The 23,855-nt window shown below is 37.9% G+C and overlaps 1 protein-coding gene and 1 long non-coding RNA gene across 2 annotated transcripts; one reads left to right on the top strand and one right to left on the bottom strand.

The window, feature by feature from the left end:
• Positions 1 to 211: 211 nt before the first annotated feature.
• Positions 212 to 3,859, bottom strand: LOC142608080 (peroxidase 59-like). The gene is made up of 4 exons (XM_075779787.1): positions 3,644 to 3,859; positions 2,972 to 3,154; positions 857 to 1,022; positions 212 to 660 (listed from the first exon to the last, which is right to left on the bottom strand). Exons 1-4 carry the CDS (start codon positions 3,857 to 3,859, stop codon positions 212 to 214), a joined length of 1,014 nt encoding a protein of 337 aa, XP_075635902.1.
• Positions 3,860 to 5,721: 1,862 nt separating this feature from the next.
• LOC142606633 (uncharacterized) lies at positions 5,722 to 8,227 on the top strand. Its single transcript, XR_012839136.1, has 3 exons — positions 5,722 to 5,967; positions 7,126 to 7,193; positions 7,980 to 8,227. It is a non-coding gene; the product is annotated as an uncharacterized LOC142606633 (long non-coding RNA).
• The last annotated feature ends 15,628 nt before the right edge of the window (positions 8,228 to 23,855 follow it).

The raw sequence follows: 23,855 nt of genomic DNA on the forward strand, positions 1-23,855 counted from the left end.
AACCAATGGACATCTTTATACTTTACATCGTACATGTCCCAAACTTCTATCTAGTAATGCAAACAACAGAACCAAAACCACACAATAGAAACTTAAAACAAGTCATAATGATATACATGACAGCACTGACCATAGATTGAGAAGCAGATTTTAGTACATATCTTATTCTTATTTTCATCAAATCCTGGATAAGTTCATGCACAGTTGATCATCAATTCACTCTCCTGCAGTTCTTGCGTATCTGTCCACGGGACCCAAGAAGTGGACTTATATTCCCCATCTTGACCATGGACTTGGCAAAGTCTTCAAAGAAACGATCCGTACTAATGCTATAATCTTGAATCAAACGTTTAGTTTCATAACTATTCAACAAAACTTGGTCGGAGCTAAGTAGGGCCTTTCTATTGAGCAAGTTCTGAAAGTAATGGTTGTCAAAATCGTTAGTTGGATAACCTATTGGTGAGTCTCGATCTAGGGGTGTTGTCAAGTTTCCGATCTCCGAGTCTAAGTCAGCACTATAGCTACTAACGTTTGGGCACAAAAGTTGCAACTGGAACAGCATATGTGGATCCATAGAACTGTCTGGACGACCCGTTTGTTCGAAGTTGAACAACCTATTGTTGAAGGCAGCACACCTAGCTAGTCCTATTGTATGAGAACCTATACAAATAACCCAACGCTCAAATGCATCAATTGAAAAATAAAATTAATCATATAATGGCTCATGAATACTAGAGGGGATATGTGTGATTATAACCTTAAATATCAGAGACTATTAATTTGAGGTCATCAAGGTGATTTTAGTTGTGAGAACATGTTAATAAATTATATTGTACTTTATGCGAAACTTAAGCACCTGATAAGGATACCACATCGATTACATCGAGTCCTACTTTTTTGAACTTGGAAATGATATTATTCAGAGAGTCAAATGCAGAAGGAATTGAAATATTTGCTGCAGCTTTGCTTGACAAAAATCCGTCTCTTCTGCCCAACAGAACATTCCATGTTGGTCCTCCAGTCTGCAGACCATCACAGAGCATACGCGCTAAATTAGTTTGCACTTAAAGTTCAGTCAATATAAAATGTTCTGAGTAATACAAGGAACGCAATATTTTTATTATTGTTTAAATGGTTTGTTGTGATTAGTGCAATGTGACACCACTTTAATTATGCTATGTCAACTGTTTTATGTCACTAGACTTTTTGCATATTCTATATCTGAAGTTTTGTGGTTCAGTTTGCAGTGGGCATATCAATTTGCTGCAGCAATTTACTTATAGGAGATCTAAGACAACAGCCACGGAGCTGAATTTAACTTTAGGGTGGACAATATTTATAATTAGGTTGCGTTTGGCATTAACTTAAAAAATCATATTTTTTTACTATTTAACTTATTTTTACTACTATTCAGTTTATTTTGCTATTATTTATGAGTTCCACTATACTATTTCAACTACTTTTTAGCTTTATCTATCATATTTTTAGTAAAAAAATTTCAGTTTTAGCTAAATAAGTTGTTCTCATACATATAGAAACATACATAGACAAATTTATAATACTTTAGACCAATTTTAACAATAATACACTACTTATGTAATTACTAAGCCGCATTTTAATGTTAGAAAATTCATGATAAGGTAGCATATTCATTATATTGTATTATTTGTTAGGTATATATATTAATAAGCCATGTTTTAATTTTTTCTATAATCAAAATTCCACTTATATATAATTCTCATGTACTAATTTTTAGTAATTAGAGCAATTTTAAGTACAACTTATATGGGGTTTTGTTAAACTCATAAACAATTAAATTATTACAATTTAAAACCATATTATAATCATTTGTGCATATATTCTAAAGTGTTTGTTTAGAAACAGCTTATTTAGTTGAAACTGAAAAATTTTTATTGAAAGTATTGTAGATAAAACTAAAAGGTAGTTGAAATAGTATAACGAGACCCATGAATAGTATCAAAAAGCACAATAAAGCCCATAAATAGTAGCAAAAATAAGTTGAATAGTAAAAAAAAAAACTCACTTTTTAAACCATGCCAAATGCACACAAAGTCTAATTTAAAAATGATATCAAATTATAGAGCTTATTATATAATTGTTTCCAAATTGTATATTTTACATATTTTTATGAAAAAAAAAATTAATACATAAAGAATTTGAGTTGTTAAAATTTTTGAAAGGAGAGCTTCTTCTTTTTTTTTTTCAATTAAAACTTTTTTTTTCTTTTTTTTTTCTTTCACATTCTTCTTATTCTTTTGATGAAGTTTGATATATATATATATATATATATATATATATATATATATTATATGAGTTTTTTTTTTTGAAAATAGAAGAGTTATATAACAGCTAAAATAGGAAGAAAAAAAAAAGCTATATAATAGGGGGAGTTTTGGGTGGACTTGTTGAGTTGGTACTAGTCTTAAAGCATCTTGATTTGACTTTTCACTTCGTGAACATATACTATTTTTGTGTGTGCGCATTTGTGGAGTATATTCTTTATATTGCTGAATGTGCTTATCAATACTGACCATTGTGCTTTGAATATTGATTAATTAACTACCCAGTTAATAATTGAAAATTTAGTTAATTTGGAAGTTAAGCCGTATAGGGTTTAAACCTAACTCTCATCCAATATGGATAATCTTTATTTACTACATTAAATAGAGGGATGTAGCCCAAAGAATTGAACCTGTGCCCTCCCCATATGCCATGAAAAGGCCAAAAGTGCTACTAAGCTGAGAAGCTCTTAGCCCCTATACAGAGAGAACTGGGATTCGAATGGCTGTTTTGCATGTAAATGCAACAATATAATTCTTAATAACAATAACCTTGTAAATGACTAGTTCACCCTTCTCAAGTTGCTTCCAAATTAACTATCAAATTTATATTATTCCACTAGTTATCAAATATATGTAATAAAAAATATTAATTAAAAAAAAAAACTTACTATGACCACAGAATCTCGAGCAGCTATGGCTAGTATATCAGCACAAGATACAACACCACTACATTCGTATTCCACAGCTCTTTTGATATCATCTACAACTTCAAATCCTCTAACTGAGTTTAAATTGGAAAGGGAAAACTTCTCACCATCTCTTACATCTAACAGTATTGATCCATCACAACCCTAGAAAGGGCAAAGAAAATATTATTATTTTGTTAATGATAAAATAAGGCCATGACTTTGCCTCATAAGAGTTGAAAGGAGAAAGTAACTAAGTTAAGAGACTTTGAGAGGGGCTTCATAAGCACTCCCACTTCTCACATATTTAAAAGAAGTACCTATAAAAAATAAACAAATGTACCAAGGAAGACTTTGAGGATCTTAGTAGAAAATCCCTTTTTGTAAATGAAAAATCCCTCCTTAATTTGAAAAGCGTTAATCCAGATGTGAATTCCTCATCTGATTCTTGAAATATTAGTTTCATTAATTAAAGTTATCAGCCCTTTTATGACCTAAGAGTATCTTTCTACTGAAATAAAAGTAAATTTAGGAGACTTCTTTGTTCACAAGAAGAGTTAAACACCAATTAAAAGTTATGAAATAGACAAATAACAGAATAATTTTGATGGATATCAATGAAATGTTGGCAAAAAAATTAATGCTCAAACGCACATTTACAAAGCAATCATGAAAGTGAAGCCGAAGCAAAGAGGCAGCTATACGAATTTCCTTGAAGAAAGCTTTTTCCACCTCATACCTCACAATATTGAGAAGATTTGGACAAGTTCTCTCATAAAAATATGGGGTCAGCTGAGACCTTGCACCCAGGAACAACATAAAGATAGCCATAATCAAAGAATAACCATAAAAGCTGTTAGACTTCTTCATGGTTACTTCAATGGCTTCCACACAACTGATAATGTGATTTATAAGCTCTTGATGGACAGTTAAGTGTTAGGTGATGTCTGACATGGCAGTCTATATGGCATTAAATTAATACTTTATTTTGGTTGCTAGTTATGTCAATATTTTTTATTTATCACTTAACGGTAAGAATCATTTTGACACTGTCAAAATAATGTTAAGAACTAATTGACACAAAAAACACAACAAAAAAGTTAAAGACTAATTAATACGTAGTTTATCCATTAATTTGTAACCAAGACCATGAGAGAAAATGCAATTGTATAATCTATTACAAAATAATTTAAGTGCCGGTGATATATGGCAGCTGCAACCAGTGTTTACCTGAGTTCAAAAAAATGCACTTCAATAGATGGTTAAGTAAACCTAACAGATTATTAGTTTAATATTATCGAAGTTGTAGTTAATTGAAAGAATACTATGGTGGATTGAACTGTTATCAAATTTTTAGAAAGTGGGCTTCTGTTGCAGGTTTTTGAATCAAATCAAAACACACTCAGAAGCATTAGTGCTTGTGGAAAATATAAAGCTTTTTACGTACAACCACTTTGGCGAACAATTCAGTAAGGCGTGCATTAAGAATGTTCACTAAAAAAAATTTAATTGGTATTAATATTATGGTAATTGATAGCTATATATGTCAATTTAATTGTAAGATTTGTCTTCACACTCTCTTTCCTCAATCCCTGTGTATTCTGTCTATATTATATATAAAAAAAAATAAAAATAAAAAATGTCGATTTGGTGCATATCTTATCTCATCTTATGTAAAGGAAATCAACCAATTTACTTAGTTGTGCATTAAGAATGTTCAATAAAATTTTTGTTGGTTTTAGTATTATGGTTTTTTTTTTCTTATAGGAAGTATTATGGTAATTGATTGCTACATAGGTCGATTTTGAATTTTGATGCTTTAACCAAATCTTGTCTCATCTTAAAGGAAGTTACCAAATCTACTCATTGTGACTTGATTGACCTTACAATTCAGATTAACTAGTAGTAAAATTAATTTAGTGTATTTCTCCACTTGATGCAGTAAGAGAACTTATACTTCTTTCCCATCGTAATCAATGAATTAGCGAAGTCATAGAAAAAAAATGACTAAGATTCCAATATAGCTTTCAACAAGACTTCTGGAGATTGATTTAGCCTAAGTGACTGGAATATAATATTTTCTTTAATAGTGTTAAAGTTGTGTGATTGAGTAATAAGCGGAAGCATGAAAGAAAGAGCAAGTGATTGAGTATTGAGTGATGAGTGGAAACATGAAAAAGAGAGTGAAAAAAAAGGTTTGTATAGATCATCTTAACAGCCTACTTCCATGCTAAAAAGCCAGTGATGGCTGCATATTTGATATTAAAAACTTCAATTACAATGAACCCAAATAGGGTTTATATATATGCTAGAGAACCCTGGATTAACTCAAGGCTAATCATAGACTAACTCAAATTAATTAATTCGATTGTTCTACAAGTACATGAGTTTACAATTGATTTATTGAGTCACATGGGCTATTAAATGTTTAATGAACAACAAACCATGAGGTAGGTTATGCAAGTAGGTGTAACACCCCAAACTTTTTAAAGCAATTTTACAATGTGAATAATATCTCAAGTGAATATTATGTTTTTCAATAAGGTTGTTAATTATTTTTGTAGAGGTCTTTTTAATTTTAAAAGCTTGAGGTGGCATTTAAGTGATTTGTGATGATGGGCTAAGTGAGGATTAAAGAAGAGAAGAAATTTAAGGGTGAAATGGTAAATTTCTACCCATCATATTTTTGTGATGAGTGGTCTATAATAACCCATACATCACCATGCAGTAAGCCACACCCCCCACCCCCCTTATTTTTCTTCAGCCGCTTCTCCCTTTCTCCCTTCCCCTCTCTTCTCATATTCAATCTTCTTCTTAGTTCTTCCCCAATGATGACCAAACCTCCAAGCTCCCATATCTCTTTCCTCATTTCTTTCTCTCTCTCTAGTGGAGTCCCTCCTTGTTAGGGAGGATTATGTCTACATTGGTTTTCCTAGTAGCTAAAACTCCATGAGATTTTGGAGTGGATTAAACCCAAGGTAAAAATATAAGCTTTTATCTCAATTTCTTCTATAAAATCCTTTGGGTTTTCCTATTTAATGATTATTATGGTGAATACTTGATGGGTTTTGGTGAATAATGGAAGATTAGAGGGTTAAGATGATTTGGGTAGCAATGGTTTTGTTAAAATCCAAAAATTTCATATCGTTTGAGAGTTTTTGCTTTGATAAAAGGTTTTGGTTGATTTGTTTTCTAATGGGTATTTGAGGGTTGGTTTTCTAGATCAACTATATGGGTCTTGTTATTGCATATGTTGATGTAAGTTGATTTTAAAGTGTGTTTCCTTTGCATTTGGGTGACTTTGACATATGTGAATGTGGGCATTTGCTTGTTGCATGCCAAGTGTTTGATGAATTGCCTATATAAGGTTATGGGTTGCATTCCTAGTTTTTAATGTGTGCTAAAACATGTAGATTTGAGGTTAATCAAGTTTGAAAGTTTTTGGCATAGTATTAAGATTATAGTAATTTTATTTTGGAATTGTAAATCTGGCCATAACAAATTTGAGTTAGCTGATTTTTAATAAATTACAGAAACATCGTTTTGGACTGAATTTTTTATGGTACATACTATACATATAAGAGTTTATCCCAATTTAATTTCAAGTTAATCGGATAACTTTTCGTGGACCAAACAATTTTTACAAAATGGCTGACCTGCCGTGTATCGAATATGAAAGTGCGATGAAAATGCTGGGATTTTGTGGAATTTACTTCAAATCTTTGTTGAATAGATTAGTTTGTAAATTCATGTGTTTTAGTCGACATGTGTTTTACTTAGTTAAGCCTAATAATGGTTTGGTTTAATCATTTAGTACTCTAAAGGGAAACCCATGAGATATGCTACCCCTATTATGAATTGATGTGTTTTATGTTATGTTTATATGTGCACATTGCTTGCTGCCGAGAATTAAAATGCTTTGGTTTTGTGCTATGGCACTATGAGTTTGTATGCTTGTTCGGTTCCCGTTGGGATGGGTACTTGTCTTAGGTTAGGCAAGCTAGGCTTTAGTACATTTGATTTGTTTTAGGCATTTGATTTGTTTTAGGAGATCCCTATTCAATTTTGGAGACAAATGTGATTATAAACTTTGCGATAGGTCTTGTTATTAATAGGCTTGTTCTTTATGTTTCTAGGTTTTGAGATTCTTGGTGATGGATCTAGTGACGAGATTGATTGATTTCTTTTATTTTGCAACTAAGAGGTAAGTAGTGTTTACTAATTTTGGAAGTTTTCCCAAAATAATGTTGATTATTAAACTATTCTATATCAAAGAAATATATTGATACTCTATATATACATTTATTTTTTATAAATGTTTGATGTCACATTGACTATTCGTTTTATGAAAAACTTGTGGGACAACCTAAACTTATTTAAATTTGTATGTGTGAATATATCTTTATATTTTGAGAATTATGAATGGATTATTTTTGTGAGCATATTGAATTGTGTTTTGAAAACCTATGGCAAGTCATGATTAAAAGCTCGGTATTGTATTTAGTCCTTAGTAAGGGACAATCATACTGCAGCTAGTCCTTAGCAAGGGACGGTCCCTGAAAAGGGGACAGTGCACATTTGATAGCTCCTTAGCAAGGGAGTATACTATTGAAGATCCAAGAAGAAAGCTCCTTAGCAAGGAGTGCACCTTTAGGTTCCAAATGAACCATCCTTAAGAAAATGGATGTAAAGGAGGTTCTAGTCTTAAAAGGGGACAACACAACTCTATCAACGGAGTGTAAACGTTGACCACGAGAAAAGCCTAGGAAATTATTTATATGATGGTATTGGTACATGTATTATGATGGCTCACAATATAAAGATATTTTCTTTTATATGAAATATTTGATAATAAAATATTGATGAGTTACAAGTTATGAATTTGTTGTAAGAATTATTTAATTGAAAGGTTTGTTTCCACACCTTAATATTAGTGAATTTCACTTATTGAGTTATCTCACCCTCCCCCCCTTTTTATTTCCCCTTACAGATACATTAGAGGGATTATTGGAGTAGAGATTCTTGGAAAACAACAATTACGAATTATTTTGTGGAACTGAGGATTTTATTATTATTTTTATGGCATTAAATATTGTACTGGAGAATTATTTTAAGGATGTTTTGTCTTTGGTAGATTAGAGCTCTAGCATTTGTGATGAGACTTTAGGTTTCTGATTTCTTTTATTTAATATTTTTTTATGGATTATTTAGATTGAATAGACTTTTATTATTTATGATTTTGGGACGTTACAGTAAGATTAATAAATATTAGGGGGTAAAGTGCAACTTTTTAAATCATAACTAAACAAGGTGTAATTAGGTTATACTACAAGTGAGTAATTTGTAATTACCCTTTTAATTTTTTTACAACTATTAAATTTTGACAATTTACATATATGTATGTATATGTCTGTGTTAAAATTAAAATCTCTTGTACCTAGCTAAATAAAGTTGATCAATGTTCAAAAGGGCACCCAAACGACTATAATGATTCATGATGAGCTCCACATGTGACGTCTAAGGCATTAACTCATTAACTGTGCTTCCAGCAGATTAAAAAAGAAAGGCGGATAATGCAATTCGCACGCCATTTTCTTGAGCAAATTCGTTGTTCATGGCCACTGATTTTATCATATTACAAATTTATGAACTCTATATATAGTGGATGTACATATATAATTAAATAAGACAGTTTGAGGGAGGAAAGACAAACGGGAAGCATAGTGTCTGTTGAGGTACAAATTTTCAAGCCTTAATCTCATTAGCTCACTCACTAAAATACTCATACAAGCCCATAAACTATTTTAGGCCCACACAAATATTTGCCACAAATACTTCCCACATATCACCCAAATATTCTCCATATTATTACTCAACTTGGGCTCCCACAAATATTTCTCATATAAGCCCCATAAATTACTTGGGCATTCTCATAAATATTACCTACTATATTCCACATATTACCCAACTTAGGCTCACACACAAATACTTATCATACCACTACCAAAATTGGGCCACAAAATTATACCATCTCTACAAAAAGCCCAAACTCATTTACATTATGGGCAAAATCCAAAAAGCCCAACAAAACTCTTTTTACAAAGCTTGTTGCTACACGGCACCTTTAAAGCTCGTTGCTACATAGCACCCTAAAACTAGTTGTTACACGGCACCCTAAAACCCGTTGTTACACGACACTCTTACTAAATCCGTTGCTACATAGCAATATTTTTACAAAATCTCAAACGACACTCTTACTAAATCCGTTGCTACATAGCAATATTTTTACAAAATCTCAAACTATTTATAAAAGCCCAAATACTATCTTGGCAAATTTTTTTTTTTTTTTTTTAAATCCCCAAATACTATTTTAGCAACTTTTACAAAAAAGCCCAAGACTATTCCTTGGCAAAAACATATTTCATGTACTACAATCCCTAACTTAGGGGAAACCAAATTACTTATGATATATTAGTCATCTTTCAAAGCTACTTCTTCTACAAAATATATGGGAACTATGCTTATTTTTTCCACTACAAAAGCCCATATATATTACCCATGACAAAACTATTAATTTTGTAGAGATGAACAAGCCCAACAACAAGGCCCAATCGAGACAGCACAACCCAGCCCATGTGCTAAACTCAGCAACCAAGGTTCACTTGAGTAACTAAAGTGGCTAGACTAGCTACTAGTCAAGTCTCAACACAACTAAGCTAACAGTTGGGGCCTATTACCATCATTTTTAGCTTGTCAAATCATATCAGAAGGGTACACATGTCCAACTAAGCTTACACCCTTCCTTGGCAAGCTGATTTTCATGATTATTGATGTGACATAAAGTTGAGACACAAGGTTGTGAAGTCGCAACTGGTCATTCTCTCCCTCTTCTCCAACACAATTGACTAATGAATTAGGAGCAGCCATGAACAGACCATGGTAGCTTCTGGAATAACTTGTAAACAGCTTATTACCATGCCAAAAATGTATATTTTCTGGTTCATGAACCCTAATGGGGAAACTTAGGGAACTGTGGTTTGGAAGGCACCAAGAAGATCTCCAGCAAAGTTTCCAGCAGAGGGCTCCAAGATTGATACTTGGCTTGGGGTGACACAATCTATCCTAGGAAGCTCTGATACTAGCAGCAGACAACTAAGATCATTAGCCTAAAACATGCTTTAATTCCATTGGCTGAGGACAATCAACATTTAATGCTAAGTCAGAACTCCAGCTGCTATTACCCAAAACAACAAGAACATTCTAAAGCTGAACTTACTACTCTTGGCCAAATCCTAGGAACGATTTTCTAAGAATTTTTTAGAAGATTGAGACTGATTTTGGTAGAGATTATTTGCTAAAAATCCCCCTTAAACTCAACTGTGAATAGAGCTCTCTACCAGCTCTTCAACACACACCAATAGAGAAGAACTCTCTCATAAACTTCTCTATTTCTTCTCTCTCTAATTTTCTTTAAGCTCTTAGTGAGGTTATGAGCTTCTGAGTTCTTAAATTTTAAACTTAGAAACTAAGCTCTTCAGCCCCTAGCTCACAAATACCCCTCACACCTCTACTCATAACCTCTCATCCATCCCCCAGCAGAAAGTCCTAACAACTTTGCTAAATGCTCTCTCTCTCTCTCACTACTCATACAACCAAAATGCCTCTCACTACTCACTACATATACTACATCCACAACATACCCTGGCATCATAATGATCTTGCTGCACTAGTTGGAATCTCTCTCTCTCTTCATCTCACACTAAGCTTTCTCCATTACTTGTTATAATGGAATCCATAGTGTTTGATTATTCATTTACTATTGAAGGTTATAATGTAATTATTACTATAGAGTTTTTCCCTCATGTTCTTGTATTAGAGGACTTCTTCTCACTAGAACCTATGGATGATGATTTTAGAGATGTAGACACCATCTTTAATCTATGAAATAATTAATAGCTAGAGGTTTATTCTGTTCTGTCTCATTTTACTATTGGAACAATTTACTGCTGGAATATTTTACTGCTGGGCTATTTCTTTATTACAATATGCTTTTCTATTGTGTTGATGTGTCTGTTGTAGGAAACATTTTTGGGCCATCCCATAATTCTTGTCAGTCCCAACCTAGGTCAAAGGCATTAAATAAGGCAAATTCTCTAAATCTTCACCGATAGCCTTTAGGCCGTGCTTCAAGCCAATTGTTAAGTTTCACTTTAGGCCCCCAACCCAACACAAATCTCATTTGTAGAAAGGAAGACTTTTCTGCCCCCGATATTTTGGCGACTCCACTAGGGAGCCTACTAAAGTCAAGAATTCACCATGCCTCCCAGGCTATAGAACAGCCGGCAAGAAGGGACTCAAAACAAGAACCCTCTACCAGCACAAAGTTGTCACAACTCAGCTGCATAAGATGAACAAGCTGACCAACATGAAGTTAATCAAGAGAATTCTGACCATCGATTCTTTTTTCTCTTGGAGATGTTATAAGGAATGCAACAAGCTCAGTTCGAACTTGCTTAATCTATGAGAGTCTTGAAAGAGGCTCAAGAACAAGTACCCCAGCCATTTTTTGAAGGTCTAGATCCCAGAACATAGTAAGAGAAAGGATTAGCCGACGAAATCCTCAATCTGGTAATCAAAATGTCTCTCCTCCTCAGTTTGTTACATTATCTGACCTCACTGCTTTACTGGAAAAAGAATATTAGCTAGCTAAAAGAACCAAGGCACTTTGTTAAAAGGCCACCATACCTAGCTGAGTTACTAAGCAAACCATATCCGGAAAAATATGAGACTCCCACCTTCACTCTTTCTGATGGGAGGGAAAGGAATGCACTTGAGCATGTCAACAAGTTTCTTGATTCTATGGGTCCTTTTTCAAGAAATGGAGATCTTTGTTTAAGGGAATTCTCAAAATTCCTTACCAATCGTGCATACACATGGTATTCCACTCTTCAGCCAGGTTCCATTGCCACACAAAACGACATGGTTGAAAGTTTCTATTCAAAGTATTTTCATGGAGAAGAAAAAGTTACTATCTTCACACTTCACAACACCAAGCAAAAGTCCTCTGAAGGACTCTTTGACTTCATCCAACGATTTAGAGATGTTGCTCTTGATTGTTATGAGTAGTACAAAGAACAAGAGTTTGTTGAAATTTGCATTGGCAACATGTCCCATGGGTATTGGGCCCATTTGGAGAATCTTGATATCATTCCATTTGCCCAGCTGCTCCAAAAGGCTTTCAAGACAGCAATATTGGTCAAGCCCTCTATCACTAAAAAGCCCAAGTCAGAAAAGAAGAATGTCCCTCAAGCTCTCACAGTCTCCAATAGTGAACCAATGGCTGGAGTAAAGTAAAGAAGAGAAGAAGAACCAGAAAAGTACCCTTACATACGATGCACCGATGAAGAAATGAATGTCGTCATTAACAAATGGATGGTCGACGAAGTGCTTAAGCCCTTCAAGCCTAGTCGAGAGCCTACTCCGGAGGACATGCAAAAGTCTTTTTATTGTAGGTATCATCGATATGTGAGTCATGGAACTAGAGAATTTAGAGCAATCCAAAGAACATTTCACAAGAAGATTTCAGATGACACCTTAAACCTCACCCGTGAGTAAGAGGTCCAGCGGAACCCATTGCCTCAGTTTCACAAAGGGAAAGCCATATCAATTGTACTCTTTCATATAGGGGTGATAAGTATGAAATGGCTAGCAGTACAAGTATGTCTCCAACAACTATCTCCGCTCTTCAAAGGAGCCCTACCTTTAGGACTTTGTTCAACCAGTTGGTGCTCAAGGAGGAGTCAAGGAGAACAGTAACTGAAGCTCTTGTATCCATTGTTGCCAACTCCAAAACACATTTCCTCACAACTAAAGCTCATGCCAGCTGAGCTTTCCAAGAGACTACTAATGCCATTACCTTCACCTACGAGGATATTAAGGTACGACACCTTGATCATAGTAGACCATTACATGTTGCTACTCAAATCAATAATGTTCACATAAGAAGGGTACTAGTTGACACTGGTGCATCACTTAATCTTGTCCCAACCAGCACACTCAAAGTAGCTAAAATCCCACTCTGCAAAATCGCTAAGGTCCCTATCAAAGTTTCTGGTTTTGTTTGAATTCGCGAGTACACTATTGGAAGCATGTAGCTAGTCCTCAAAGTGGGGCCCATTATTGCTCTCACCAGATTTCATGTGATTGACTCACCCCGTCTCTTACCATGCTCTATCTAGGGAGGCCATGGCTCCAAAAATACAAGCTTGTGCCATCCACTTATCACCAATGTGTCAAGGGAAGACTTAATGGTAAGCTCGTATGCAACCCTGCTAATCCTACTCCATTTGATTTATCTGAGGCACATTACTTTAAGGCTAATTTCAATGATGAGCTTATCCCAAGTGGGGAAGATTGTTAGGATCCCATTACTTAGCTAGGAATGGCAACAGGTTGGGTTCGGGCCGGGTTTCTTTATACCCAAACCCACCTCGTGGGCCTATACCTGTTACCCAAACCCAGCTCTTTTAATAAACAGGTTTTTTATTTGAGCCCCAAACCCCCTTTGTCAAGCCCCACGGGCCCCGTCTAGCCATCCCCCTTTAGGACCCAATCTAAAGGCCTTAAATCTTGACCCAATTAAAAAAAAAAAAAAAAACTTCCAGGCTTCACATTAGAAATCACATAATCACAAATCATAGCCAAGCCATTTTCATTAATGCGTAGTAAGCTAGTAACAAATCACAAGAACCATGCTTTCATTTTCCACACTTCACATCATAAATCACAAAAAAAAAAAAAATACAAAATTACAAAATTTATCAATTATCAAACCAAAAACAATACAACCCAACCCAATAACAAAAATCATGTAAGAATTAGGAAATTAACCTTAAAAAAAATTGGAGAATAAACCTAGAGAGGTGGACGTTGGCTTGGTAAGGTGAGCAGTGACAGATCAGAGAGGGAGGAATGTTGGCTTGGCGTCGACGGCAGGGTGGACGTGGAAACGCATGGAGGAGGAGCGGCTGAGTGAGAGTGAGTGCTTAAGGGGGGCAACGACCATACATGTGGGTGAGACCGTGAGTTTGTGATAGTGATGGCTTGAGGGAGGCGGCAGTTGTGATTGTAAGGATGGATGAGAGTGAGAATGAGAGCTTGAGGGTGAGAGGGGGAGCAGGCTAAGTCTAAGAGAGATTGAGAGTGAAATAAGATTAGGGTTTAGAGAGGAATGAGGTGTGTATATACACACACACACACACACACACTTAGGGTATTTTAGTAATTATAACATATATCTGGGTCGAGTATGCATAATACCCAAACCCGCCTCATTTACTTAACGGGTCAAGTTTTACCCGACCCATTATGGTCGGGTCGGGTCGGGTCAGGTCGGGTACCCGCGAGTCGAGCCAATTTCGTCATTCCTATACTCAGCTGGCAATATATTGAGAATGATCCATAAATAGACATGAGGTCTCTCCTTGATCAAAAGAGAACATAGGGAAACCTCCAGTAGTGTCTCATAGCCATGATGTGTGCAAGTCCAGCTACCAGATGACCTAAGAGTTATCAACCCTTTTATGACCTAAGAGTATCTTTTACCTGAAATAAAAGTAAATTTACGAGACTTTTTTGTTCACAAGAATAGTAAAACACCAATTAAAAGTTATGAAATAGACAAATAATAGAATAATTTTGATGGACATCAATGAAATGTTGTCAAAAAAATTAATGCTCAAACTCGCATTTACAAAGCAATCATGAAAGTGAAGCCGAAGAAAAGAGGCAGCCATACGAATTTCCTTGAAGAAATCTTTTTCCACCTCATACCTCACAATATTGAGAAGATTTGGACAAGTCCTCTTATAAAAATATGGGGTCAGCCGAGACCTTGCACTCAAGAACAACATAAAGAAAGCCATAATCAAAGAATAACCATAAAAGCTGTTAGACTTCTTCATGGTTACTGTAAGTACACAATTTGTACCCAGACCCAAACGAGTGATGGGCTCAAGCCCAAAGAGCCTTATACAATAAAATTTGTAGAGTATGGGTTTGAAACCTAGGTTAGGGATATTGGAAAGTTGAAAAACAGGCTAGAATGCCGCAATCTATGCAAGTAATAGATGAATATGACAAAAAACCATCCTCAGACGTAAGCCGAGGACAATTTGTATAGCCTTTCTTCTTCTAAATAAAAGATTACAATTTCTGTTTTTTCTTTTTGAGGAAAAAAAGGTCCTCTTTCTTCTTTCCTCTCTCATCTTCTTATAACCTTCTTCTTCTTCCCTGTTTCATCCACGTGTAACACAGATTTTTCTCCTAGATACTTGTCCCATCCACCACCTTCTTAAAGTCTTCAAATAATAGCTAGAAGGCTGAATACCACTGTTCAGAGGTCATTTCTCCATTAATGCGGTCAAGGGGGTAGATGGAGAGCCTTTAATGCGATGGTAGCAGCTTTTTCCTCAGATATTTCTCACACGTTCCTGCTTCTAACGAGTGCTTGGATCACGCTTTTACCAAACAGATCTTCCAGAATTCTGTCTCTAAACCCTTTAGCAAGTCCCATGGCCTTTACTGGGCCTATCCAAGGAGATACTCCTCCTTAAACAACTCCTCGGCCCCTTATAGTTAGACTGACCTGTGGGCCTAGGAAACTCTGATTGAACAGACTTATACCAACTAACTAGGCCTAAGGCCCAAACGTGCATTTAAGCATTTTTACCCCCCACAATAGCCCCTCAAAACTTCATTTTTCCCTCCCATCCGAAGAGAATGGAGTTTTGAACCAAACAGCGCTCCCTCCACACACTTTGCAAACCACCACATGTGTAGGGGTCCTTTCGTTCCTTTAAAACCATCTCTGACACTTCGAAACCCGAAGCACTCGCATTAATAATTGCAAGTTACATCTTGTTCCCTACGTTCAACGGTGAGATATGCATCCAACGGTCCAGGTTCGTTCTAAAAAATTGGGCGAGATAATTCCGATTCGAGGCCGCCTCCCACATGCCAAAACGCCTAGGAAACCATATCTCCATCCATTCTTTCAGAAATCAATCAAATCTAAGAGTCAATCACTATCTTTCCTCCCAAGAAGCTCGTGAAGAATCGCCTAAGTATTTCCCGTAAGTTCTCAACTTCCTTTACTCATTTCTCCTCGGCTTCTGTCCTCGGCCACCAACTAAACCCCTCCCCTTCTCTAAACTTTCATTCTCACTCCCACCAAATGGGTAGATTTAAGTGTTTAATAGATACCGACGCCAGTATGGAGGGTTTTCGGGCCAAATATCAAATTCTCCAAGACGTAGGCTTAAGATACTGCCCAGTAGAAGCCATAGGTAACACTAGGAGAGAGGGAGAAGTTATCATCCTCATCATCGACTTCCTAGAAGGTAGGATGACCCTCCCCATGGAAAACGTAACCAGCGAATACTTACGCAACCATAGGTTATGTCTAGATCAGTGCACGCCAAATGTATTTAGAGTCTTAGGTTATGTCGATACTTTAAACGAGCAAATGGGTCTGAACCTCACATGGCACGATGTTGTTTACATGTACGAGTTCCATAAACTTAAAAGTGTAGGATACTACCTTAAATCTAGGTCTAGTATTGTTAGGCTCATATCCTATCTTCCCAAGTCCAACAAAGGCATGAAAGACGACTATCTCGCGCCTCGGGAAACTGGTCTGACAGTCCTCGCTGCCCAGTCAAATGGGGAGACCCAGGTGGGACTCCATAGGAGTTAGATTCCCTAACCCATGACTTAATCCCATTATCTTTACCGTTTTTTATTACATTGCGTATTATTGCACTTTCCTTTGATATTTATCGCTAATCTAACCATGCTAGTCTCCTCAGATGTTTTTCATAGACAAATAACACGTATGTCTGCGTCTAAGCCTTTGCAACGTCACAGACCTCAATCACGTTCTTCGCTCTGAAGTCTTTGTTAGCAAAGACCTACAAGTGAGAGCAACCCACCTGATATTAGGATACGATCCTTTGTCAGACGACTTCTAGGAGATTGACAATGCGATCACTGCGGGAGATAAACGACACAGAAGGATAGATGTTTCTCGACAAGGCTTCCTTTCTGACCACGAACTCCCAGAAGACCCCTCCATCATTCTATACTCTCGCCCCATCGCAGCAATTCCTCTCTCAACACATTCCCAAACAACCGTCATCCGAAAAGAACCTGCGTCCTCGCAACAATTTTTGGACGAGGAGATCGACTAGTTTTGCCTCGAAGAAGCTAAAAGACCTCGAGAGGATCAACTCTTCATCCTCTCGGACGAAGAGCACGTGCCCGCAGAAACTTCGAGCATAAAAGGCTTAATAATTGCATAGCCCGACGCTAGCTCCAAAAAAGACGACATGTCCACTCTAAGGAAGCTGATGTCGAAGAAGGGCTCGAAAGCCTCTAAGAAGGACGCAAGTAAGTCACAGATCCCTCCCCCTCTGCCACTACCCCCTCCTCCCTCCGATCCTAAGATTCCCATTCCGGAGCTTAAGAAGAAGAGGAAAAATGAGGCTGAGGAGGCAAATATGGAAAGGCAGAAGAAACTTAAACAACAACAACAACAGAAAGCTGTCAAAGGTAAGGGATGTGCCTCATTAGTGGAAAGTGGGGAGAACCGGGACCTGGCCGAGGTACGCCGTACATCGGCCAACTGGTCTCTCGAACTGAAGCTGGATGGGGCCTCAATCTCTTACCAATCCAGCTTTAGGGCGTTCCAACAAGGGCACGCTCATCACCTAGCTGAGGCTTTGGAACGGCCTTTTCTTCTACCAAAGGACATGGATGCCCTGGACAAGATGAACCAACCACATCTTTTTCTCTCGCTCAAAAGGGACTTGGCTTTGGTGAGTGTCTCGTGTTTACCCCTACCTTACTGCTTTCACTATACTTTAATGAAAAAAGCGTTCTCATGTACTTTGAATTTGCTTTAACAATAATGCATTTATTTTAATATTTTAACACAGGTCATTCAAGAAGTCTTTGCTACCGAGAAGTGGGTGGAAGATTCTCGAAAGAAAGCTGCAGCTGAACTTGAGGTCAGGCAGGAGACCGAGAAGTCCCTAGGCCAAGCTCCTGTGGAGAACGAGAACCTAACCAAGTAGCTGGCAGAGCAAAAGAGGGAGAGGGACGGTGCCGAGGCCAGCCTAAAAACGATGAGAACCCAGGTGGAGGGGCAACGCAAGCTTCTGCGTTAGAAGGACGAGGACTTATCCAGAGCCCAACAAGAAAACTCCTACCTGAAGAAGCAGCTTACTAGAATGAGGGAAAAGGCTCGTACCTTCAAGGACAGCATGGAGGCCGCGAAGAAGGCTGCTTACAAAAAAGGGGTGGAGGCGACAGAAAATCAACTGACAGAGGAGTTCGTCGAGCTATGCCGGTAGAACTGCCAGCAAGTGTGGGCGGAAGCTCTAAATATGGCAGGGATTCCTGCAACTTCTGAGTTGAGGAAGCTCGAGAACATTTGGCTTCCGCAAGACATTCAAGTGCTCGAAGAGCTTCCTCCTGTCGCACCTACCCCCGAGACAGCGTCTTCAACGCACCCATCCATGATTCCAGAGCTCATTCCAACTCCTAAAGAACCTGTGGGTTCTGACAAAAAAAAGGAACAAGGCAATGGAGCCGAGAAGCCCATGAGCCAAAATGCCGAGCCCAATGTTCCTCCACCAGTGGCCAGAGACAAAGGGAAACAAGTCTAGACCTCATTCAAAGCAGAGCTGAAACAAACAGAGGAGGACCGCAAAGCAAAAGGGGCTGTGAGCATATCCAAGCAGGACCCCCTACCAAGGCTTAAGGCTTAGGCTAGTTAGGACTCCTTCCCCTTTTCTTATGTAGTAATTTTTGTATTAGGGCTTTCGTTTCGAGTCTATATCTTAACAAAATTAATGAGAAACTTGAATGGTTTGATCTTCATCTGACTTCCAACCTTCAGTATAAAAATACTAATTCGCTTCTCTTTAGCGCAAAATTAAATGAATGGAACAATTAACTCCACCTCCTAATACATAGCAAAGTCTTTACAACATTTCGATTAGCCGTAACTTCAAACAAAAGTACATACACTTAGCGTATACTTGTAAATCATGCCTCAAGACCATAATATATGTAATACAGCAATACTCAATCTAAAATTTAATTTAGGATTTATTTTGGGGCATAAAGCAATCCGCCAAACTTACTGTGACTCATCAACACATCAACACTCATGTGGTATGGTTTCTGCTAATTTTTTCAAAGTAGAGGGTTCAAGGACCCGACATAACTAAAGTTCTGTTTAACAGTCAATAAGATATCAATTTCCACAAGGTATGTGATCCGAGGACCATGCATGACCAAGTTTCTGTTTGATATTTATGAGTAGCAATTTAAAATGTTAAGTTCCCCAAAGTAGAAGGTCTAAGGACCCGACATAACTAAGGTTCTGTTTAACAATCAATAGGATATCAATTTTCATGAGGTATATGGTCCAAGGACCATGCATGACCAAGTTTCTGTTTAACGCTTAGCAATAGAGAATTGAAATGTTAATTTTTCCAAAGTAGAAGGTCCGAGGACTCGACATAACTAAGGTTTTGTTTAACAATCAATAAGATATCAACTTCCACGAGGTATGTGGTCCGAGGACCATGCATAACCAAGTTTCTGTTTGATATTATGAGTAGCAATTTCAAATGTTAATTTCCCCAAAGTAGAAGGTCTGAGGACCCGACATAACTAAAGTTCTATTTAACAATCAATAAGATATCAATTTCCATGAGGTATGTGGTCCGAAGACCATGCATGACCAAGTTTCTGTTTGACACTTAGCAATAGCGAATTAAAATGTTAATTTTCCAAAAGTAGAAGGTCCGAGGACCCGACATAACTAAGGTTCTGTTTAACAATCAATAAAATATCAACTTCCACGAGGTATGTGGTTCGAGGACCATGCATAACCAAGTTTCTGTTTGATATTTATGAGTAGCAATTTGAAATGTTAATTTCCCCAAAGTAGAAGGTCTGAGGATCCGATATAACTAAGGTTTTGTTTAACAATAAATAAGATATCAATTTTCACGAGGTATGTGGTCCAAGGACCATGCATAACCAAGTTTCTGTTTGATATTTAGTAATAAGTAAATCAAACTGTATAATGATAATTTGAATAACGAATGACAAAAAATGCTTTTTATTAATAATAATACCTTTGTAGGTTGTTTACATTCCAAGGGCGTTGTACAATTTTTTCATCTAAATCAGCTAAGCGATATGACCCTATGCCCGCTACAGAAATGATCCGGTATGGTCCTTCCTGATTTGGTGCTAGCTTTCCCCACACTAGATTTTTGGAAGTACCCATGACTTTTCTTAACACCAAATCCCCAGGCGCTAGTGGCCTTAGCTTCACATGTGCATCATATCCTTGTTTGAGATTTTGCTGATAATAAGCCATTTGGACCATGGTGGCTTCTCGCCATTTCTCGACCAGATGCAGGCTTTTTTCCAGGAGGCCATCGTTATTTCCCGGGCTAAAAGAACTCGTCCTTAATGTGGGAAACCCAGATTCTAAATGTATCACTACCTCGGCCCCATAAGTCATGGAGAAGGGTGTTTCTCCAATGGATCTTCGCGGCATAGTCCGATATGTCCACAAAACGTGTGGCAATTCCTCTACCCATCTACCCTTTGCGTCATCCAGCCTCTTCTTAAGTCCACTGATTATAACTTTGTTAACGGCCTCAGCCTGCCCATTTCCCTGAGGATAAGCTGGAGTGGAGTACCTATTTGTGATGCCCAAGTCATTACAATATTTCCTGAAAGCTTTACTATCAAATTACACACCATTATCTGAAATAAGTGTGTGAGGTACCTCAAATCTAGTGATAATGTTCTTCTAGATAAATTTCTTGGAGTCCACATCCCTAATATTTGATAAAGGCTTAGCTTCGACCCACTTGGTGATGTAATTAGTTCCCACGAGTAGCCACCTTTTGTTTACCGCAGCCCTCGAAAAAGGCTCAACTATATCCAGTCCCCATTGAGCGAATGGCTAAGGACTAGACAAAGGATTAAGGACACCCCCAGGCTGATGAATATTGGGAGAAAACCTCTGGCATTGGTCAAATTTTCTTACGTAGTCCTGAGCCTCTCTCTGCATATTGGGCCACCAATATCCCTGAGTCAGAGCTCTATGGGCTAAGGATCTCCCCCCAATATGGCTTCCACAAATTTCCTCGTGCAATTCTTCCAAATGTACCTCCGTTACTTCAGGATGTACACACAGCAAGTATGGTTCGGAAAAGGAGCGTTTATACAACTTCTGATCCTCGGACAACCAGAATCGAGGCACCTTTTGACAAATTTTATCTGCTTTAGGCTTCTCCTCAGGAAGAACATCACTTTTTAGAAAAGAAACGATGGGATCCATCTAGCTAGGTCCGAGCCTTATCAGATGGATATGGACGACACTTGTGGTGGTTAAAGTCGGTTTCAACAAGTCTTCAACGAGGGTAACCCTAGGCAAACAATGAGCTGAGGAGGTTGCCAAAGTGGCCAACTAGTAAGCATGCGTGTTTCCACTTCTAGAAACATGCGAAATGATGAAAGAATCAAACTTGGATTGTAAACATTTGACCTGGGTCAGGTACTCTTGCATTCTTGGATCCCTAGCCTCCATGGTCCTCGTCACTTGGCCCATAACTAATTGAGAATCCGAGGACATATGAACTGTCTTTCCCCTCATTCTTCATACCATATCCATACTGACTAAGACAGCTTGGTACTCAGCCTCGTTATTAGTGGCCGAAAACGCTAATCTCAATGATTTCTCAAAGGTAATTCCTTCAGGGGATACCAAAACAAGTCCAATGCCTGATCCCCTTTGGTTTACTGCCCCATCAACATAAACTTTCCAAATCGAAGGCCCTTTGCTTGTGATCATGGCAACTGATTTTTCATCCATGTGCGATTCCTTTGCAGTTTCTTCTAACAATGGTTCAGCAAATTCTACCACTAAATCAGCGAGAACCTGACCCTTCACCGAGGTGCGTGGCATATATTTGATATCGAAAACTCCCAGAATAGTTCCCCACTTAGCTACCCTCCCCGACTAGTCAGCACTTCACAATACTGACTTGAGAGGCAGTTGAGTCAAAACCACGACGGTGTGGGATTGAAAGTAGTGAGTAAGCTTTCGTGTAGCATGGACTACAGTAAGAATTGTCTTCTCTAGAGGTAAATAACGCACCTCGGCTTCATTTAAAGATTTGCTGACATAATAAACCAGTCTTTGTACTCCACCGTCATCCCTTATCAAAACCAGGCTAACTGCATGGATAGCTACAACTAAGTATGGAAACAGGATTTCATCAACCTCCGGCCGAGACATGATGGGTGGCCAGGAAAGATATTACTTAAGTTACTGAAAAGCTAAAGCGCACTCCTCAGACCACTGGAATCCTTTTTCATTTATTTAACAATTGGAAAAAAGGTCTACACCTATCAGTGGACCGAGAGATGAATCTGCTGAAAGCAGCAGTCATCCTGGTCAATTTCTGAACTTCCTTTGGATTCTGAGGTGGTTGCAAGCCTTGAATGGCTCTGACCTGTGCCAGATTTACCTCTATTCTTCTATGAGTCACCATATAGCCTAGGAACTTTCCAGAGCCCACCCCAAAAGAACACTTTGAAGCGTTAAGGCGCAACTTGTACTTCCTAAGTGTTTGAAAGGTGTCGTCCAAATCTTTCACATGCATAGGTACTATCTTACTCTTCACTACCATATCATCCACATATACCTCAATGGTCTTCCCAAGCTAAGATTCGAACATCCTGGTCATCATCCTTTGGTAAGTAACCTCTGCATTTTTCAAACCGAATGGCATCACTTTATAGTGATAGTTCCCTGTAGGAGTAATGAAGGCAGTCTTCTCCTGATCACCCAACGCCAAAGGTATTTGGTGATAACCTTGAAAGGTATCTAAAAAACTCATCCGAGGATGCCTAACCGTAGCATCCACTAGCTGATCGATGCAAGGCATCGGGAACGAGTCTTTTGGGCAGGCTTTGTTCAGGTCTGTGAAGTCCACACATACTCTCCACTTTTTGCTCTTCTTTTTTACTACGACAGTATGCGCCAACCATTCTGGGTAGAATACTTCTTTAATAGCCCCAGCCCTTTTGAGCTTGAGCACCTTTTCCTTGACGGCCTCGACATGCTCTTTCGAAGAATGCCGAGATGGTTGCCTCCTGGGAACAACGGCAGGGTTGACGTTCAAATGATGGCAAATGAAACTTGAGTCAACTCCCGGAGCCTTATAGGGATCCCAGGCAAAAACATCGATATTGTTTTTCAAAAACATCACTAATTTCATCTTCTCTTGGTGTGGTAACCATATCCTAACTTGAAAGAACCTTTTAGGGTCATTTATGAGAAATCTTTCCAAATCTTCACACGTGGCCTCCTCTGCTGTCACTGCATCGGGCGCATCCAGAGTTGTTAATTGCTATAAGTCTTCTACAGCTGAGGTCGAGGATTCTGACTTGGCTTGATGCAGCACCACGGCCGATATACACTACCTTGCTACTGATTGGCTACCAAGAATTTCTTCAATCAATCCACCTAAGGGAAATTTCACTTTAACATGTAAAGTCGAGGAGACAGCACCCAAAGTATGCAGCCCAAGGCCTGGCGACGATGGCCGTGTATGGAGAATATGCGTCAACCACAATGAAATCTACATTGACCATTTCCAAGCCTGACTATACAGGCAATCGAATTTATCCCTTTGGTATGATAGCCTTCCCTTCGAAGCTTATCAACGGCGAATCATAGGAAGTGAGATCCTCCAACTCTAAC

This window comes from Castanea sativa, chromosome 8, assembly GCF_040712315.1.
Source record: "Castanea sativa cultivar Marrone di Chiusa Pesio chromosome 8, ASM4071231v1".
In the NCBI taxonomy this organism is placed as follows: domain Eukaryota; kingdom Viridiplantae; phylum Streptophyta; class Magnoliopsida; order Fagales; family Fagaceae; genus Castanea; species Castanea sativa.

Bases quoted from the DNA above. Each gene is read 5' to 3' on its own strand.
- LOC142608080 (XM_075779787.1), bottom strand. From the start codon at position 3,859: ATGAAGAAGTCTAACAGCTTTTATGGTTATTCTTTGATTATGGCTATC. The intron at 1,023-2,971 runs GTAAGTTTTTTT...GATGGTCTGCAG, and splicing joins CTCGAGATTCTGTGGTCATA to ACTGGAGGACCAACATGGAA. The intron at 661-856 runs GTGCTTAAGTTT...TTATTTGTATAG, and splicing joins CGATGTGGTATCCTTATCAG to GTTCTCATACAATAGGACTA.